The sequence below is a fragment of the Mustela lutreola genome, chromosome 6 (assembly GCF_030435805.1).
Source record: "Mustela lutreola isolate mMusLut2 chromosome 6, mMusLut2.pri, whole genome shotgun sequence".
Taxonomy (NCBI): Eukaryota; Metazoa; Chordata; class Mammalia; order Carnivora; family Mustelidae; genus Mustela; species Mustela lutreola.
This window is the reverse complement of record NC_081295.1, coordinates 104,304,646-104,322,487: the sequence shown is the minus strand read 5'-3', so window position 1 is coordinate 104,322,487 and position 17,842 is coordinate 104,304,646. Positions and strand designations below refer to the sequence as shown.

Sequence of the window (17,842 nt, the reverse complement as noted above, 5' to 3'; positions counted from 1 at the left end):
TGATTGATTTGCGGATGTTGAACCAACCTTGCACCACTTGGTCATGGTGAATAATCCTTTTAATGTACTGTTGAATTCTATTGGCTAGTATTTTGGTGAGAATTTTCGCATCTGTGTTCATCAAGGATATTGGTCTATAGCTCTCTTTTTTGATGGGATCCTTGTCTGGTTTTGGGATTAAGGTGATGCTGGCCTCATAAAATGAGTTTGGAAGTTTTCCTTCCATTTCTATTTTTTGGAACAGTTTCAGAATAGGAATTAGTTCTTCTTTGAATGTTTGGTAGAATTCCCCTGGGAAGCCATCTGGTTCTGGGCTTTTGTTTGTTTGGAGATTTTTGATGACTGTTTCAATCTCCTTACTGGTTATGGGTCTGTTCAGGTTTTCTATTTCTTCCTGGTTCAGTTGTGGTAGTTTATATGTCTCTAGGAATGCATCCATTTCTACCAGATTGTTAAATTTATTGGCATAGAGTTGCTCATAGTATGTTCTTATAATTGTTTGTATTTCTTTGGTGTTAGTTGTGATCTCTCCTCTTTCATTCATGATTTTATTAATTTGGGTCCTTTATCTTTTCTTTTTGATAAGTCTGGCCAGGGGGTTATCAATTTTATTAATTCTTTCAAAGAACCAGCTCCTAGTTTCGTTGATTTGTTCTATTGTTTTTTTTGGTTTCTATTTCATTGATTTCTGCTCTGATCTTTATGATTTTTCTTCTCCTTCTGGGTTTAAGCTTTCTTTGTTGTTCTTTCTCCAGCTCCTTTAGGTGTAGGGTTAGGTTGTATATTTAAGATCTTTCTTGTTTCTTGAGAAAGGCTTGTATCACTATATATTTTACTCTCAGGACTGCCTTTGCTGTGTCCCACAGATTTTGAACTGTTGTGTTTTCATTATCATTTGTTTTCATGAATTTTTTCAATTCTTCCATAATTTCCTGGTTGACCCATTCATTCTTTAGAAGGATGCTGTTTAGTCTCCATGTATTTGTGTTCTTTCCCAATTTCCTCTTGTGATTGAGTTCTAGTTTCAAAGTGTTGTGGTCTGAAAATATGCAGGGAGTGATCCCAATCTTTTGATACCAGTTGAGACCTGATTTATGACCCAGGATGTGATCTATTCTGGAGAATATTCCATGTGCACTAGAGAAGAATGATGTTGTGTTGCTTTGGGATGGAATGTTCTGAATATATCTGTGTGTCCATCTGATCCAGTGTGTCATTTAAGACCTTATTTCCTTGTTGATCTTTTGCTTGGATGATCTGTCCATTTCCGTGAGGGGGGGTGTTAAAGTCCCCATACTATTATTACATTATTGTCGATGTGTTTCTTTGATTTTGTTATTAATTGGTTTATATAGTTGGCTGCTCCCATGTTAGGAGCATAGATATTTAAAATTGTTAGGTCTCCTTGTTGGACAAACCCTTTGAGTATGATATAGTGCCCTTCCTTATCTCTTATTATAGTCTTTGGCTTAAAATTTAATTGATCTGATATAAGGATTGCCACCCCAGCTTTCTTCTGATGTCCATTAGCATGGTAAATTGTTTTCCACCCCCTCACTTTAAATCTGGTGGTGTCTTCGGGTCTAAAATGAGTTTCTTGTAGGCAACATATTGATGGTTTTTTTTTTTTTCATCCATTCTGATACCCTGTGTCTTTTAATTGTGGCATTTAGCCCATTTACATTCAGGGTAACTATTGAGAGATATGAATTTAGTGCCATTGTATTGCCTGTAAGGTGACTATTACTGTATATTGTCTCTGTTCCTTTTTGATCTACTACTTTTAGGGTCTCTCTTTGCTTAGAGGATCCCTTTCAATATTTTCTGTAGAGCTGGTTTGGTGTTTGCAAATTCTTTCAGCTTTTGTTTGTCCTGGAAGCTTTTTCTCTCTCATTCTGTTTTCAATGATAGCCTAGCTGGACATCGTATTCTTGGCTGCATGTTTTTCTCATTTAGTACTCTGAATATATCATGCCAGTTGTTTCTGGCCTGCCAGGTCTCTGTGGATAAGTCTGCTGCCAATCTAATATTTTTACCATTGTATGTTACAGACTTCTTGTCCCAGGCTGCTTTCAGGATTTTCTCTTTGTCGCTAAGACTTGTAAATTTTACTATTAGGTGACGGGGTGTGGACCTATTCTTGTTGATTTTGAGGGGGGTTCTCTGCAACTCCTGCATTTTGATGCTTGTTCCCTTTGCCATATTAGGGAAATTCTCTCCAATAATTCTCTCCAATATACCTTCTGCTCCCCTCTCTCTTTCTTCTTCTTCTGGGATCCCAATTATTCTAATGTTGTTTCGTCTTATGGTGTCACTTATCTCTCAAATTCTCCCCTCGTGGTCCAGTAGCTGTTTGTCCCTCTTTTGCTCAGCTTCTTTATTCTCTATCATTTGGTCTTCTCTATCACTAATTCTTTCTTCTGCCTCATTTATCCTAGCAGTAAGAGCCTCCATTTTTATTGCACCTCATTAGTAGCTTTTTTGATTTCTACTTGGTTAGATTTTAGTTCTTTTATTTCTTCAGAAAGGGCTTTTTTCTCTCCAGAGAGGGTTTCTCTAATATCTTCCATGACTTTTTTGAGCCCAGCTAGAACCTTGAGAATCGTCATTCTGAACTCTAGATCTGACATATTACCAATGTCTGTATTGATTAGGTCCCTAGCCTTCAGTACTGCCTCTTGTTCTTTTTTTGTGGTGAGTTTTTCCGCCTTGTCATTTTGTCCAGATAAGAGTATATGAAGGAGCAAATAAAATACTGAAAGGGTGGCAAAGACCCCAGGAAAATGCACTTTAACCAAATCAGAAGAGACCCCAAATCGTGGGAGGGAGAAAGGGGATAAAAAGAAGTTCAGAAAAAAAAATTAAGAAAAGAAAACAAATAAAGAATATATATATATATATATATATATGATAAACTAGTTTTAAAATGTTTAAAAAGAAAAGGGTAAAAGTTAAAAAAAATTAGCAGAAGAAAAAAATTTTAAAAAATTAAATTAACTGCAAGACTAAAGAACCATGGGGAGAAAGCCATGAGTTCCATGCTTTGCTTTCTCCTCCACTGGAATTCTGCTGCTCTCCTTGGTAGGTGAACTTTGTCTTGGCTGGATTTCTTGTTGATCTCCTGGGGGAGGGGCCTGTGGTAGTGATTCTCAAGTGCCTTTGCCAGAGGCGGAATTGCACCGCCCTTACCAGGGTCCAGGCTAAGTAATCTGCTCAGGTTTGCTTTCGGGAGCTTTTGTCCCCTGAACACTTTCCATAGAGTTCCAGAGGACGGGAATGAAAATGGCGGCCTCCCAGTCTCTGGCCTGGAGGACCCAAGAGCTCGGGGCCCCACTCCTCAGTGTACCCTCAGAGAAAAGAGCCCAATCACTCCTGTCTCCCTGGCTTCTGGCTGAGCTCCAAGCTCACCCAGCCTGCGACCGGTTCAAGGTAAACCTGAGCTCAGAGCTCACCCCTTGGCTCTGTCTCTGTAGCCAGCTTCCCCGGTCTAATACCTGCGAGCTCTGTGACACTCAGCCACCCCAAATCCTTCTGTGACCCTGCGGGACCTGGGGCCACGCTGGCCCTGCATGGGCTTCACTCTGGTTTAGCTTCTGGAGCGATGTTCCTCAGTGGAGCAGACTTTTAAAAATCCTGATTTTGAGCTCCATTTCTCTGCCGTTTGCCAGGAGCCAGCCCCTTGCCCTGAGGTCTATCTTCCCATTGCTTTGGATTCACTTCTCCGCCTTCCTACCTTTCAGAAAGTGGTCAATTTTCTGTTTCAAGAATTGCTGTTCTTCTTCTCTTCTATCTCCCATTGGATTTGTAGGTGTTTTCAATCGCTTGATAAGCTATCTAGCTGATCTCCTGCTACATGATGTAGTCTCAGCCTGCTACTTCTCTGCCATCTTGACTCCTCCCCCCATAAATTTTTTTTTCTTGTGATGAGAACATTTAAGATTTACTCTTGGAACTTTCAAATATACAGCACAGTATTACTGACTATCATCACCATGCTGTACATTGTGTTCCCATAACTTATTTATTTTATAACTGGAAGTTTGTACCTTTGGCCATCTTTGCCCTTGTTGCCCATTCCCCACCCCCATCTGGCAACAAACCAATCTGTTCACCATATCCATGAGTTCGGGGTTTGGCAGGATGGTGGGAGGTTAGATTCAGTATATAAGTGAGATCTTATGGTATTTGTCTTTCTCTTTCTGACTTATTTAACTTAGCATCTTACTGTGGTTTTGATTGGCATTTCCCTGATGATTAATGATGTTGATCACATTTTTATGTACCTGTTGTCCATTTTTTTTTGTGATTGTTTTTAATTATCTTAAGCCTTATCACATAATTTACAAATTTGTGCTGATGATGTATCTCCCATTTTAACCCTTCTAACGAGTTGGCAAAAGGACCATTACCAATCATACATATATGGTATTTCCACAGTTGTCTCTCTGAATAGCTATTTAGAAGACAATCCTGAATTATAACTTAGTCTGACTTAGTAGATAATTCACAAGCCATGTCTGCTGCTATATCCTGTCACACTGAATTTTAAAAGCATCTGACCTTAGATCATCTATAAAATGAGAAGTGTTAAATAACTCTTTATTTAATATTATACATAAACCACACTAAAATGCCTTTCATTAAGCAAAAGGCAACATTTTAGATGCAGGAAATTTTAATTAAATTGGCATAGTTAAGAAAAAAAAAAAAAAAGTGGACACTGCCAGCTTATCTTCAACCCTTGCCTGTAACAGGCTAATGAACACAACCTGAAACACAGCTCAATCTTGCTGGTTCTGAGACAGTGAAGGGATTTCCTCAGTATTTAAATATATTAATATAACCAGTTATATAAATCTAAATATAAAACCAATCTCCTATAAGTTTAGAGATGGCATTTACCACCTCTGTGAAAAGTTGAACATTACTAATCAATTCCGATCATATTTTTAAAAGGGGAAAACTGACAGCACTTGCTGAACCAGAATTACTATCAAAGTTCAAAAAGCTGATCATATTCATTTAACCACAAGCCAACCTTATTTATGTCAGGACTGTCCAAAAGAAATATTCTATCAGCCATTCATGATCTGAATTCTGGTGTATGAGATCAATTGAACACATAAAAAAAAGTCATGAAACATTTTTGTTTTGCAATAAATAAGGCAATGGCCAATTATTACTCCTTAGTAGCTTTTTTGAGATAAGCTATCAAGTCTGCTCTTTCCCCTGTCTTCTTAATGCCAGCAAAGATCATTTTTGTCCCAGGGATGTACTTCTTGGGATTCTCCAAATACTCCATCAGTGTCTCCTCTCCCCAGGTGATGCCTTTATTTTTGTTGGCATCCGTGTAAGAAAATCCAGGGGCCTGACCGGTCTTTCGGCCAAATAAACCATGGAGATTTGGCCCAGTCTTGTGCTTGCCTCCCTTTTCCACGGTATGGCACTGGGCACACTTCTGAACAAAAATCTTCTTGCCCTTCTCAACATCACCCATTTTTAAATCGCTCTTTCGTAGCGCGCGAAACGAAGGTGTCCGCTCACAAACCGGACGTCCCGCTCTCTAACCTTGTTGTCCATTTTTATGTCTTCTCTGGAAAAAGGTCAACTCACATCCTCCACCCATTGTTGTAGGGGTTTTTTGGTATCAAAATACAATTGATATACAAAGTTATATTAGTTTCAGATATGCAAACGTCCAGTTGTAAAATATGTAAGTTGGAGTACAGCATAGAGAATATGTATATGAATAATATACATTATTCAGTGTTAACCATGATAAATGTAATCACCATCTGTCACCATATTATGTTATTACAGTATTATTGACCATATTCCCTAATATGTAATTTTCATCTCCAACTTATGTATTTTATAACTGGAAGTTTGTACTTCTTACTCCTCTTTATTTTATCCATCCCCCCCTCCAACCTACCTTCTGGCAATTGCCAGGTGTTCTCTTGTATTTGAGTCTGTATTTTTATTTGCTTGTTTTGTTTTCTATTTTCCACATATATGTAAAATCACAGGTATTTATCTTTCTCTGTCTTAGTTGAATTAGCATAATACCCTCTAGGTCCACCCATGTAGTTCCAAATATCAAGCTCTCATTTTTTTATATGGTTCAAAGATTCCATTGTGTGTGTGTGTGTGTGTGTGTGTGTGTGAGAGAGAGAGAAAGAAAGAGACCTCTTTATCCATTCATCTATTGATGGACACTTCAATTGCTTCCATATCTTGGCTATTGTAAATAATGTTGTAATAAACATAGGGGTGAATGTATCTTTCCCAGTAGTAGAATTACTGGATCATATAGTATTTCTGTTTTTAATTTTTTGAGGACTCTCCATACTGTTTTCACAGTTATTACACCAATTTACATTCCCATCAACAGTGCACAAGGGTTCCTTTTTCTCCACATAATTCCAACATTTGTTATTTCTTATCTTTTTTATCCTAGTTATTCCAACAGATGTGAGCTGATATGTTATTGTAGTTTGGATTTGCATTTCCCTGATGATGAGTGATGCTGAGCATCTTTTCACGTCTTAGCCATATGTATTTCTTCTTGAAAAAAATGTCTGTTTGGGTTCTCTGCCCATTTTAATCAGATTATTTGTTTCCCTGGTGTTGAGTTATATAAAATTTTTTGTATATTTTAGATATCAAGCCCTTATCATATATATCATTTATAAATATATTCTCCCATTAACCAGGTTGCCTTTTCATTTTGTTGATGGTTTCCTTTGCTATGCAAAAGATGTTATAATCTACAAACTATCCCAATATTTTATCTTTACTTTTGTTATCCTTGCTTCAGGAGACATATGCATAAATGTGTTCTTACAAGTGATGTCCAAGAGATTATTCCCTATGTTTTCTCTCCAGAGTTTTAAGGTTTCAGGTCTTATATTTAGGTCTTTAATCCATTTTGAATTTATTTTTGTGTATGGTGAAATAAAATAGCCCAGTTTCATTCTTTTGTATGTAGCTATACAGTATTCCCAACACCATTTGTTGAAGAAACTGTCTCTTCCCCACAGTATAGTTTTGCTTCCTTTTGTTGTAGATTAATTGAACATACAAGTATGAGGTTATTTCTTGTCTCTCTATTCTGTTCTCTTGTTCTATGTGTCTATTTTTGTGTTAGTACCATAGACTTTGATTACCATAGCTTTGTACTACATCTTGAAATCTGGGATTGTGACACCTCCAGCATTTTTCTCAAGATTGCTTTGGTTATTTGAGATCTTTTGTGGTTCCAAAGAAATCGTATGGTTATTTGTTCCAGTCTATGGGGGTAAAAAATGCTATTAGTGGAGTGCCTGGTGGAGTGCTCAGTCAGTTAAGTTAAGATCTGCCTTCAGCAGATCATGGATCTTAGGGTCCTGGGATTGGGCCGGTGTTGGGATCCCTGCTCAGTAGGGGGTCTGTATCTCCCTCTCCCCCTTCTTCTGCTTGTTATCTCTCTCTCACACTCTCAAATAAATAAATAATTTTAAATGATATTGGTGTTTTAATAAGGATTTCACTGAATCTGTAGATTGTTTTGGGTAATATGGACATTTTAAAAACAATTAATTCCTACAATCCATGAATATGGTATATCTTTCCTTTGTGTCATCTGTCAATGTCTTATAGATTTTAGAGTATAGATCTTTCACTTTCTTGGGTCAATTTATTCCTAGGCATTTTATCCTTTTAGATAGAATTATAAATAGGATTTTCATTATCTAATATTACTGAAATTTTTAGTATTAAAATTATATTTATCTCTGATTCTTTTAGTGATAGAAATGCAACATATTTCTGTATATTACTCTCATATTCTGTGACTTAACTGAATTCATTTTTTGGTTCTAGTAATTTTTTGGTGACATCTTTAGGGTTTTCTATATATAATATCATATCATCTACAAATAGTGGGCTTTACCTCTTCATTACCAATTTGGATGCCTTTTATTTCTTTTGTTGTCATTTTATTTTAAGTAGGCTCCATGCCTAATATGGGCCTTGAAATGATAACCCAGGGATCAAGAGTGGCACACTTTACCAACTGAGCCAGCTACACACTCCCTTGTCTCTTCTTCTTAGGACTTCCAGCAATATGTTGAGTAAAGTAGTGAGAGTGAATGTCCTTTTCTTGCTCCCAATATTGGAGCTTTGGAGGAAAAGCTGCACCATTAAGAATGATTTAGCTGTGGAAACTGTTACCACTGGCCTGCATGTTCCCTGGGGAGGATCTCAGTCAGACCTTAAATAGGTGTTAAATTAGAAGCATGTTCCTCAGGCCGCAGGTTTTTAAATCTGCAAATATGGAAAGATTGAGTGTTTCAGTCTGCTGCTTCTGTTGTTCCCTGACAGGATAGCTGTTTAAGAGCTGTTTCTTTGTTATAGTCCTGTGGATCCCATAAATGTAAAACCTTGGCTACCAGAACCTGGTGATCAAGAAATGTGTCCCCTGAGTGGCAGCCACAATAGCTGGGGAGACAGACATGTGCACAAGTACTTTTCTAAGAGACACCAGCAATCTGGAGCAAGATGGAAGGAGAGTACAAAGATGGTACCCACTGCTACCCCCACACCCCAGTCTCTGGAGATTATTGTAGTCAACTCCTACATGTGTGTTAAATTCAGTTTAAGAACTTTTAAGAGGGGCACCTGGGTGGCTCAGTGGGTTAAGCCGCTGCCTTTGGCTTGGGTCCTGATCTCAGGGTCCTGGGATCCAGTCCCGCATCGGGCTCTCTGCTCAGCAGGGAGTCTGCTTCCCTCTCTCTCTCTCTCTCTGCCTGCCTCTCTGTCTACTTGTGATCTCTCTCTGTCAAATAAATAAATAAAATCTTAAAAAAAAAAAACTTTTAAGATAAGCAAATAGGCCTCTTTTGTAGAAAGACTGGGAGTTTCAGTCTGCTACTTCTTCACTAAGCCCTGAGTTAATATAGTCATAGTGAGTCCTCACAAGGTTAAGATCTTTTTTTTAGTTTGTGATAATCTTGTGGGTCTCATGAATATAGGTCCCATTGGCTTTCAGAGCTACATGTTTTAGGGGCCTACCTCTCAGGTGGAAGTGTCAAAAGTTTGGGCATAGCTGTATGTCAAACACTTCACTACTCAGGGAGAAGCTGCGAGTCATGAGTTCCCTACCAATTGTGTGTTGCCACAACATGGGATAGGTTTATACTGAGATTGTGTCCCAGCTCCTCTTACATATTTCAGTGTGGATTCTTTTCTCATTTGCCTAATGTGTGGGAGCCACTCAGCTAGTTTTTCAATTTCTTTCAGAGGGGAATTATTCCATGTGTTGCTTCCTTTCTGGAAGTAGGTAAATTTAGGATGTCACTCTCTTGATCCAATTTCTCCTGATCTCTGGAATTTTAAATTTTTTTAACAATTTTCATGTATAATCTTTTATAAGGCTATTATTAAATCTTTAAAGGACATGTCAATATTGTTAAACCTTTAAAGGACACTTCAGTATGCTATTTCTAATTTCTATAAATGTTTATCAAATGTGTAATCCTGTGTAAATTACTGAACTATTTCATATCCTTATAGTTGACTTTTTTCCTCTTTTTCTTTTGAAAACTTTAAACACTTAGCCAATTTAGACAAAATAGCTATGTTTAATCATAATTATTGTTTATTTTGTACCATTTATCTTATCATTAAAGTAAATTCAATTATGACACTGTTTTGGACACTGGGATCTACATTCTGGAAATGTGTTCATTTGCTTATAATGTTGGGTTCTGATGAGGTCCAAGAAGAGCTAGGATCATAGTGGGTGTTATGCATGTTTTGACTTCATGAGGAGTGCTGCATATGGATTCACTGCATAGGGATTTCTCTATGGCAGACACCAAAGAGCAAGCTTCTCAATGAAGGCCTTTATAACATGCTAACAAATAACCACTGCCTATATTTATAAGAGATGTGTGAGAGAGACTGACAGGCATTGTCATGCTCATACTGGTGGGTATCCAAAGTCCCTACACTCAAAAGAAAAGTTAAATGTGGTTTTCTTAGTTCTTATTTCCTATTTACTAGGAGAAGCAATGAAACAGCTATAGTGAAAACTTGGGCTTGGGGCGCCTGGGTGGCTCAGTGGGTTAAGCCGCTGCCTTCGGCTCAGGTCATAATCTCAGGGTCCTGGGATCGAGCCCCACATTAGGCTCTCTGCTCAGCAGGGAGCCTGCTTCCCTCTCTCTCTCTCTCTCTCTCTCTGCCTGACTCTCTGCCTACTTGTGATCTCTGTCTGTCAAATAAACAAATAAAATCTTTAAAAAAAAAAAAAAGAAAACTTAGGCTTTTTCTCACTGGATTCCTTCACTGAAAGAAGCATAGAATTTTTCCCTGGAAATATCTTTAGAGTTCATCTAATTCAACACCACCCCTTCCTGCTTTTATTTCATATTTCATCTACCCACTTGCTGGCATGGACAATACTTCTTTTTAAAAATATCTGTACATATAAATGTTTGTGCATGAATACTCAATGTGAGAGTTACACAGGATGTGATTTCCCTTGCATCTTTCCTCCTTAAAACTCTAATGCAATGACCTTTCCTGAGCAAACATTAGAAAAAGGACATTAAATAATTGATTCTGTGATGCCTAATTGCTAAAGGAACAAGGAGTAGTTTAGAACAGAGAAAAGGCAAAATCATAGAAGACACATGTGAGAATCAGAGGGTTAAAGGAGGTATAGGAGAAAGGCTTAGGTTCTCCCCCAGGCACTCGAACTAAGTAAACAACTGGAATGAGTCACCAAGTAGAGAAGTAGGAAAGGAATCAGGCTGCTGTAATTAAGACCCTGAATTTGGAAAAAAAAAAAAAAAAAAAACAAAACATAGTCAATTTTCCTTCAATGTCCAATTACTTTAATTTGAAGTAAGAGAATTGTAATATGTCCATCCCCTTTTTCTGCCTCCCCTGTGCTTGAAGAGCAGTAAAGAAAGTGCCACAGAGGAGCTAGGTCTGGATATAAAGAGCAGTGAATAGTCTGGCATCAGGAAATGGGAGGAGAATTGGTTCAAATTTTCTTTCTTATACTAGCTTGTTGTGTTACATTGCTCAACCTTTCCCAACCTCCATTTACCCCATTTGATTAGTTGACATTAGAGTTAGAAGACATTAGACTTCTGTAAGATCCTTCCAGTTCTAACATCCTATGATTACAGGTGTTGAGCATCTCTTGACCAGAGACTTGCCTTAACATAAAGTCTCATAAATATGGGAGTCTATGAAACCTAATTCCAATGCGCCCTTGTCTGAGTGTAGTAGAAGAACCTCATAAGAACCCTGTGTCTTTTAAAAGCTATCACCTTAAAAAAAAGTTCACACAAGCTCAGTTTTAGAAGTTGCACTTCCCACAGCATGCCTATAAATTGCAAACCTGAAATAAATTCATTCACTCATTAAGTAAAATGCCAGACTCTAGGGTTGGAGCTGGGAATAGAAAGATGAAAAACGTAGCCCTTACCCTCAGGAAACCAAAGATAACTTTTATTCTCTGAGTAGTGGAGAGGCAACATGCATTGAGGGCTGAGAATGCCAGATGGAATGATGAACCCACTGCAAGAAGGGAGGGATGATCCAGGGAAGGCTATAGGAGCATTGCAAGCATTTGTGGGGAACGTTCCACAGAAGGCTACACAGTCTTTGAGAAGGTTATAGAATTATGAGCATTTCTGAGATAGTAAAGGGCAAATAACATTTCTAGGCTGAAGGAACAGTTTCAGTGAAGGCAGAGTGAAGGCCATTGCTGTTTCAATAAGTGCTTAAAAGTGACTGAAGCTGAAATATATGGGCATAGGACAAGAGTGGCCAGGAAGAAAAGAGGTGAACAGTGTTGAGACCAATGTGTGAATGTTCTGATATATCTGACAAAGGAATTTAGAATTAAATCCTATGGGCAACAGTTGGGAACTGAGAGGTTTGCAAGCATGAGCTAGACACAGATTTGTATCTAGGAGGAAAACGTGCTGATAGCAACAAGGAGGATCAAAGAGACTACGGAAAAACAGGTGGAAAGGAAACCAGAGAGGGGGTTACTGCTGAGTAGAAAACCAGTTCATCCTGACTCACACCATTTGCCATTTGCAGGATAGTCTGAATTGTATTAGCACATCCATTCTTGACTGATCAGTATCATAAACAGAGGTGCAGAAAGACTTTCTAGGGGGGGGGAGGAGTCAAGATGGCGGAGAAGTAGCAAGCTGAGACTGCTTCAGCTAGCCGGAGATCAGCTAGATAGCTTATCTAAAGATTGCAAACACCTGAAAATCCATCGGCAGATCAAAGAGAAGAAGAACAGCAATTCTGGAAACAGAAAAACAACCACTTTCTGAAAGGTAGGACCGGCGGAGAAGTGAATCCAAAGCGACGGGAAGATAGACCCTGGGGGGAGGGGCCGGCTCCCGGCAAGCAGCGGAGCAACCGTGCACAAAATCAGGACTTTTAAAAGTCTGTTCCGCTGAGGGACATCGCTCCAGAGGCTAAACCGGGGCGAAGCCCACGCGGGGTCAGCGTGGCCTCAGGTCCCACAGGGTCACAGAAGGATCGGGGGTGTCTGAGTGTCGCAGAGCTTGCGGGTATTGGAACGGGAAAGCCGGCTACAGAGACAGAGCCGACGGTAAGCTCACAGCTCCGTGTTACCTTGAACCGGTCGCAGGCTCGGTGAGCTCGGAGCGCGGCCGGAGGTCAGGCAGACGGGAGTAACTGGGCGCGGTTCTCTGAGCGCGCACTGAGGAGTGCGGCCCTGGGCTCTTGGCTCCTCCGGGCCGGAGACCAGGAGGCTGCCATTTGTATTCCCGTCCTCTGGAACTCTACAGAAAGCGCTCAGGGAACAAAAGCTCCTGAAAGCAAACCCAAGCGGATTACTCACCCCGGCCCCGGGTAAGGGCGGTGTAATTCCGCCTGGGGCAAAGACACTTGAGAATCACTACAACAGGCCCCTCCCCCAGAAGATCAACAAGAAATCCAGCCAAGACCAAGTTCACCTACCAAGGAGTGCGGTTTCAATACCAAGGAGAGCAGCAGAATTCCAGAGGAGGAGAAAGCCAAGCACGGAACTCATGGTTTTTTTCCTGTGATTTTTTTTAGTCTTGCAGTTAATTTAATTTTTTCTTTTTCATTTTTTTTTTTCCTCGCCTTCGGGTAAAATTTTTTTTAACTGTTACCTTTTTCTTTTTTAACGATTTTATACTAGTTTATCTAATATATATATATTTTCTTTTTTACATTTTTCTTAGGTGTATTCTTTTTTTTAAAATTCTTTTCTTTTTTTTTTCTTTTCTTTTTGTTTTTTTTTTTTCCTTCTTCCTTTTTCAACCTCTTTTTATCCCCTTTCTCCCCACTCACGATTTTGGATCTCTTCTAATTTGGTTAAAGCATATTTTCCTGGGGTTGTTGCCACCCTTTTAGTATTTTACTTGCCCCTTCATTTACTCTTATCTGGACAAAATGACAAGACGTAAAAATTCAACACAAAAAAAAGAACAAGAGGCAGTACCGAAGGCTAGGGACCTAATCAATACAGACATCGGTAATATGTCAGATCTAGAGTTCAGAATGACAATTCTCAAGGTTCTAGCCAGGCTCGAAAAAGGCATGGAAGATATTAGAGAAACCCTCTCGAGAGATATAAAAGCCCTTTCTGGAGAAATAAAAGAACTAAAATCTAACCAAGTTGAAATCAAAAAAGCTATTAATGAGGTGCAATCAAAAATGGAGGCTCTAACTGCTAGGATAAATGAGGCAGAAGAAAGAATTAGTGATATAGAAGACCAAATGACAGAGAATAAAGAAGCTGAGCAAAAGAGGGACAAACAGCTACTGGACCACGAGGGGAGAATTCGAGAGATAAGTGACACCATAAGACGAAACAACATTAGAATAATTGGGATTCCAGAAGAAGAAGAAAGTGAGAGGGGAGCAGAAGGTATACTGGAGAGAATTATTGGGGAGAATTTCCCCAATATGGCAAAGGGAACGAGCATCAAAATTCAGGAGGTTCAGAAAACGCCCCTCAAAATCAATAAGAATAGGACCACACCCCATCACCTAATAGTAAAATTTACAAGTCTCAATGACAAAGAGAAAATCCTGAAAGCAGCCCGGGAAAAGAAGTCTGTAACATACAATGGTAAAAATATTAGATTGGCAGCTGACTTATCCACAGAGACCTGGCAGGCCAGAAAGAGCTGGCATGATATTTTCAGAGCACTAAACGAGAAAAACATGCAGCCAAGAATACTATATCCAGCTAGGCTATCATTGAAAATAGAAGGAGAGATTAAAAGCTTCCAGGACAAACAACAACTGAAAGAATTTGCAAATACCAAACCAGCTCTACAGGAAATATTGAAAGGGGTCCTCTAAGCAAAGAGAGAGCCTACAAGTGGTAGATCAGAAAGGAACAGAGACCATATACAGTAACAGTCACCTTACAGGCAATACAATGGCACTAAATTCATATCTCTCAATACTTACCCTGAATGTGAATGGGCTAAATGCCCCTGTCCAAAGACACAGGGTATCAGAATGGATAAAAAAACAAAACCCATCTATATGTTGCCTCCAAGAAACACATTTTAAGCCCGAAGACACCTCCAGATTTAAAGTGAGGGGGTGGAAAAGAATTTACCATGCTAATGGACATCAGAAGAAAGCAGGAGTGGCAATCCTTATATCAGATCAATTAGATTTTAAGCCAAAGACTATAATAAGAGATGAGGAAGGACACTATATCATACTCAATGGGTCTGTCCAACAAGAAGATTTAACAATTTTAAATATCTATGCCCCCAATGTGGGAGCAGCCAACTATATAAACCAATTAATAACAAAATCAAAGAAACACATCAACAATAATACAATAATAGTAGGGGACTTTAACACTCCCCTCACTGAAATGGACAGGTCATCCAAGCAAAAGATCAGCAAGGAAATAAAGGCCTTAAACGACACACTGGACCAGATGGACATCACAGATATATTCAGAATATTTCATCCCAAAGCAACAGAATACACATTCTTCTCTAGTGCACATGGAACATTCTCCAGAATAGATCACATCCTCGGTCCTAAATCAGGACTCAACCGGTATCAAAAGATTGGGATCATTCCCTGCATATTTTCAGACCACAATGCTCTAAAGCTAGAACTCAACCACAAAAGGAAGTTTGGAAAGAACCCAAATACATGGAGACTAAACAGTATCCTTCTAAAGAATGAATGGGTCAACCGGGAAATTAAAGAAGAATTGAAAAAAATCATGGAAACAAATGATAATGAAAATACAACGGTTCAAAATCTGTGGGACACAACAAAGGCAGTCCTGAGAGGAAAATATATAGCGGTACAAGCCTTCCTCAAGAAACAAGAAAGGTCTCAGGTACACACCTAAAGGAGCTGGAGAAAGAACAAGAAAGAAACCCTAAGCCCAGCAGGAGAAGAGAAATCATAAAGATCAGAGCAGAAATCAATGAAATAGAAACCAAAAAAACAATAGAACAAATCAACGAAAGTAGGAGCTGGTTCTTTGAAAGAATTAATAAAATTGATAAACCCCTGGCCCGACTTATCAAAAAGAAAAGAGAAAGGACCCAAATAAATAAAATCATGAATGAAAGAGGAGAGATCACAACTAACACCAAAGAAATACAAACTATTATAAGAACATACTATGAGCAACTCTACGGCAATAAATTTGACAATCTGGAAGAAATGGATGCATTCCTAGAAACATATAAACTACCACAACTGAGCCAGGAAGAAATAGAAAGCCTGAACAGACCCATAACCAGAAAGGAGATTGAAACAGTCATTAAAAATCTCCAAACAAACAAAAGCCCAGGGCCAGACGGCTTCCCGGGGGAATTCTACCAAACATTTAAAGAAGAACTAATTCCTATTCTCCTGAAACTGTTCCAAAAAATAGAAATGGAAGGAAAACTTCCAAACTCATTTTATGAGGCCAGCATCACCTTGATCCCAAAACCAGACAAGGATCCCACCAAAAAAGAGAGCTATAGACCGATATCCTTGATGAACACAGATGCGAAAATACTCAACAAAATACTAGCCAATAGGATTCAACAGTACATTAAAAGGATTATTCACCACGACCAAGTGGGATTTATTCCAGGGCTGCAAGGTTGGTTCAACATCTGCAAATCAGTCAATGTGATACAACACATCAATAAAAGAAAGAACAAGAACCATATGATACTCTCAATAGATGCTTAAAAAGCATTTGACAAAGTACAACATCCGTTCCTGATCAAAACTCTTCAAAGTGTAGGGATAGAGGGCACATACCTCAATATCATCAAAGCCATCTATGAAAAACCCACCGCAAATATCATTCTCAATGGAGAAAAACTGAAAGCTTTTCCGCTAAGGTCAGGAACACGGCAGGGATGTCCATTATCACCACTGCTATTCAACATCGTACTAGAGGTCCTAGCCTCAGCAATCAGACAACAAAAGGAAATTAAAGGCATCCAAATCGGCAAAGAAGAAGTCAAATTATCACTCTTCGCAGATGATATGATACTTTATGTGGAAAACCCAAAAGACTCCACTCCAAAACTGCTAGAACTTATACAGGAATTCAGTAAAGTGTCAGGATATAAAATCAATGCACAGAAATCAGTTGCATTTCTCTACACCAACAGCAAGACAGAAGAAAGAGATATTAAGGAGTCAATCCCATTTACAATTGCATCCAAAACCATAAGATACCTAGGAATAAACCTAACCAAAGAGGCACAGAATCTATACTCAGAAAACTATAAAGTACTCATGAAAGAAATTGAGGAAGACACAAAGAAATGGAAAAATGTGCCATGCTCCTGGATTGGAAGAATAAATATTGTGAAAATGTCTATGCTACCTAAAGCAATCTACACATTTAATGCAATTCCTATCAAAGTACCATCCATCTTTTTCAAAGAAATGGAACAAATAATGCTAAAATTTATATGGAACCAGAAAAGACCTCGAATAGCCAAAGGGATATTGAAAAAGAAAGCCAACGTTGGTGGCATCACAATTCCGGACTTCAGGCTCTATTACAAAGCTGTCATCATCAAGACAGCATGGTACTGGCGCAAAAACAGACACATAGATCAATGGAACAGAATAGAGAGCCCAGAAATAGACCCTCAAATCTATGGTCAACTAATCTTCGACAAAGCAGGAAAGAATGTCCAATGGAAAAAAGACAGCCTTTTCAATAAATGGTGCTGGGAAAATTGGACAGCCACATGCAGAAAAATGAAATTGGACCATTCCCTTACACCACACACAAAAATAGACTCAAAATGGATGAAGGACCTCAATGTACGAAAGGAATCCATCAAAATCCTTGAGGAGAACACGGGCAGCAACCTCTTCGACCTCAGCCGCAGCAACATCTTCCTAGGAACAACGCAAAAGGCAAGGGAAGCAAGGGAAAAAATGAACTACTGGGATTTCATCAAGATCAAAAGCTTTTGCACAGCAAAGGAAACAGTTAACAAAATCAAAAGACATCTGACAGAATGGGAGAAGATATTTGCAAACGACATATCAGATAAAGGACTAGTGTCCAGAATCTATAAAGAACTTAGCAAACTCAACACCCAAAGAACAAATAATCCAATCAAGAAATGGGCAGAGGACATGAACAGACATTTCTGCAAAGAAGACATCCAGATGGCCAACAGACACATGAAAAAGTGCTCCATATCACTCGGCATCAGGGAAATACAAATGAAAACCACAATGAGATATCACCTCACACCAATCAGAATGGCTAAAATCAACAAGTCAGGAAATGACAGATGCTGGCGAG

The 17,842-nt window shown here is 38.9% G+C and overlaps 1 protein-coding gene across 1 annotated transcript; it reads right to left on the bottom strand.

Annotated features, from left to right (window-relative positions):
• Positions 1 to 4,573: 4,573 nt before the first annotated feature.
• On the bottom strand, positions 4,574 to 5,566 carry LOC131834139 (cytochrome c). The gene has a single exon (XM_059178341.1). The coding sequence runs from the start codon at positions 5,495 to 5,497 to the stop codon at positions 5,180 to 5,182; it is 318 nt and encodes a 105-aa protein (XP_059034324.1). The 5' UTR covers positions 5,498 to 5,566; the 3' UTR covers positions 4,574 to 5,179.
• Positions 5,567 to 17,842: the final 12,276 nt, after the last annotated feature.

Bases quoted from the DNA above. Each gene is read 5' to 3' on its own strand.
- LOC131834139 (XM_059178341.1), bottom strand. From the start codon at position 5,497: ATGGGTGATGTTGAGAAGGGCAAGAAGATTTTTGTTCAGAAGTGTGCC.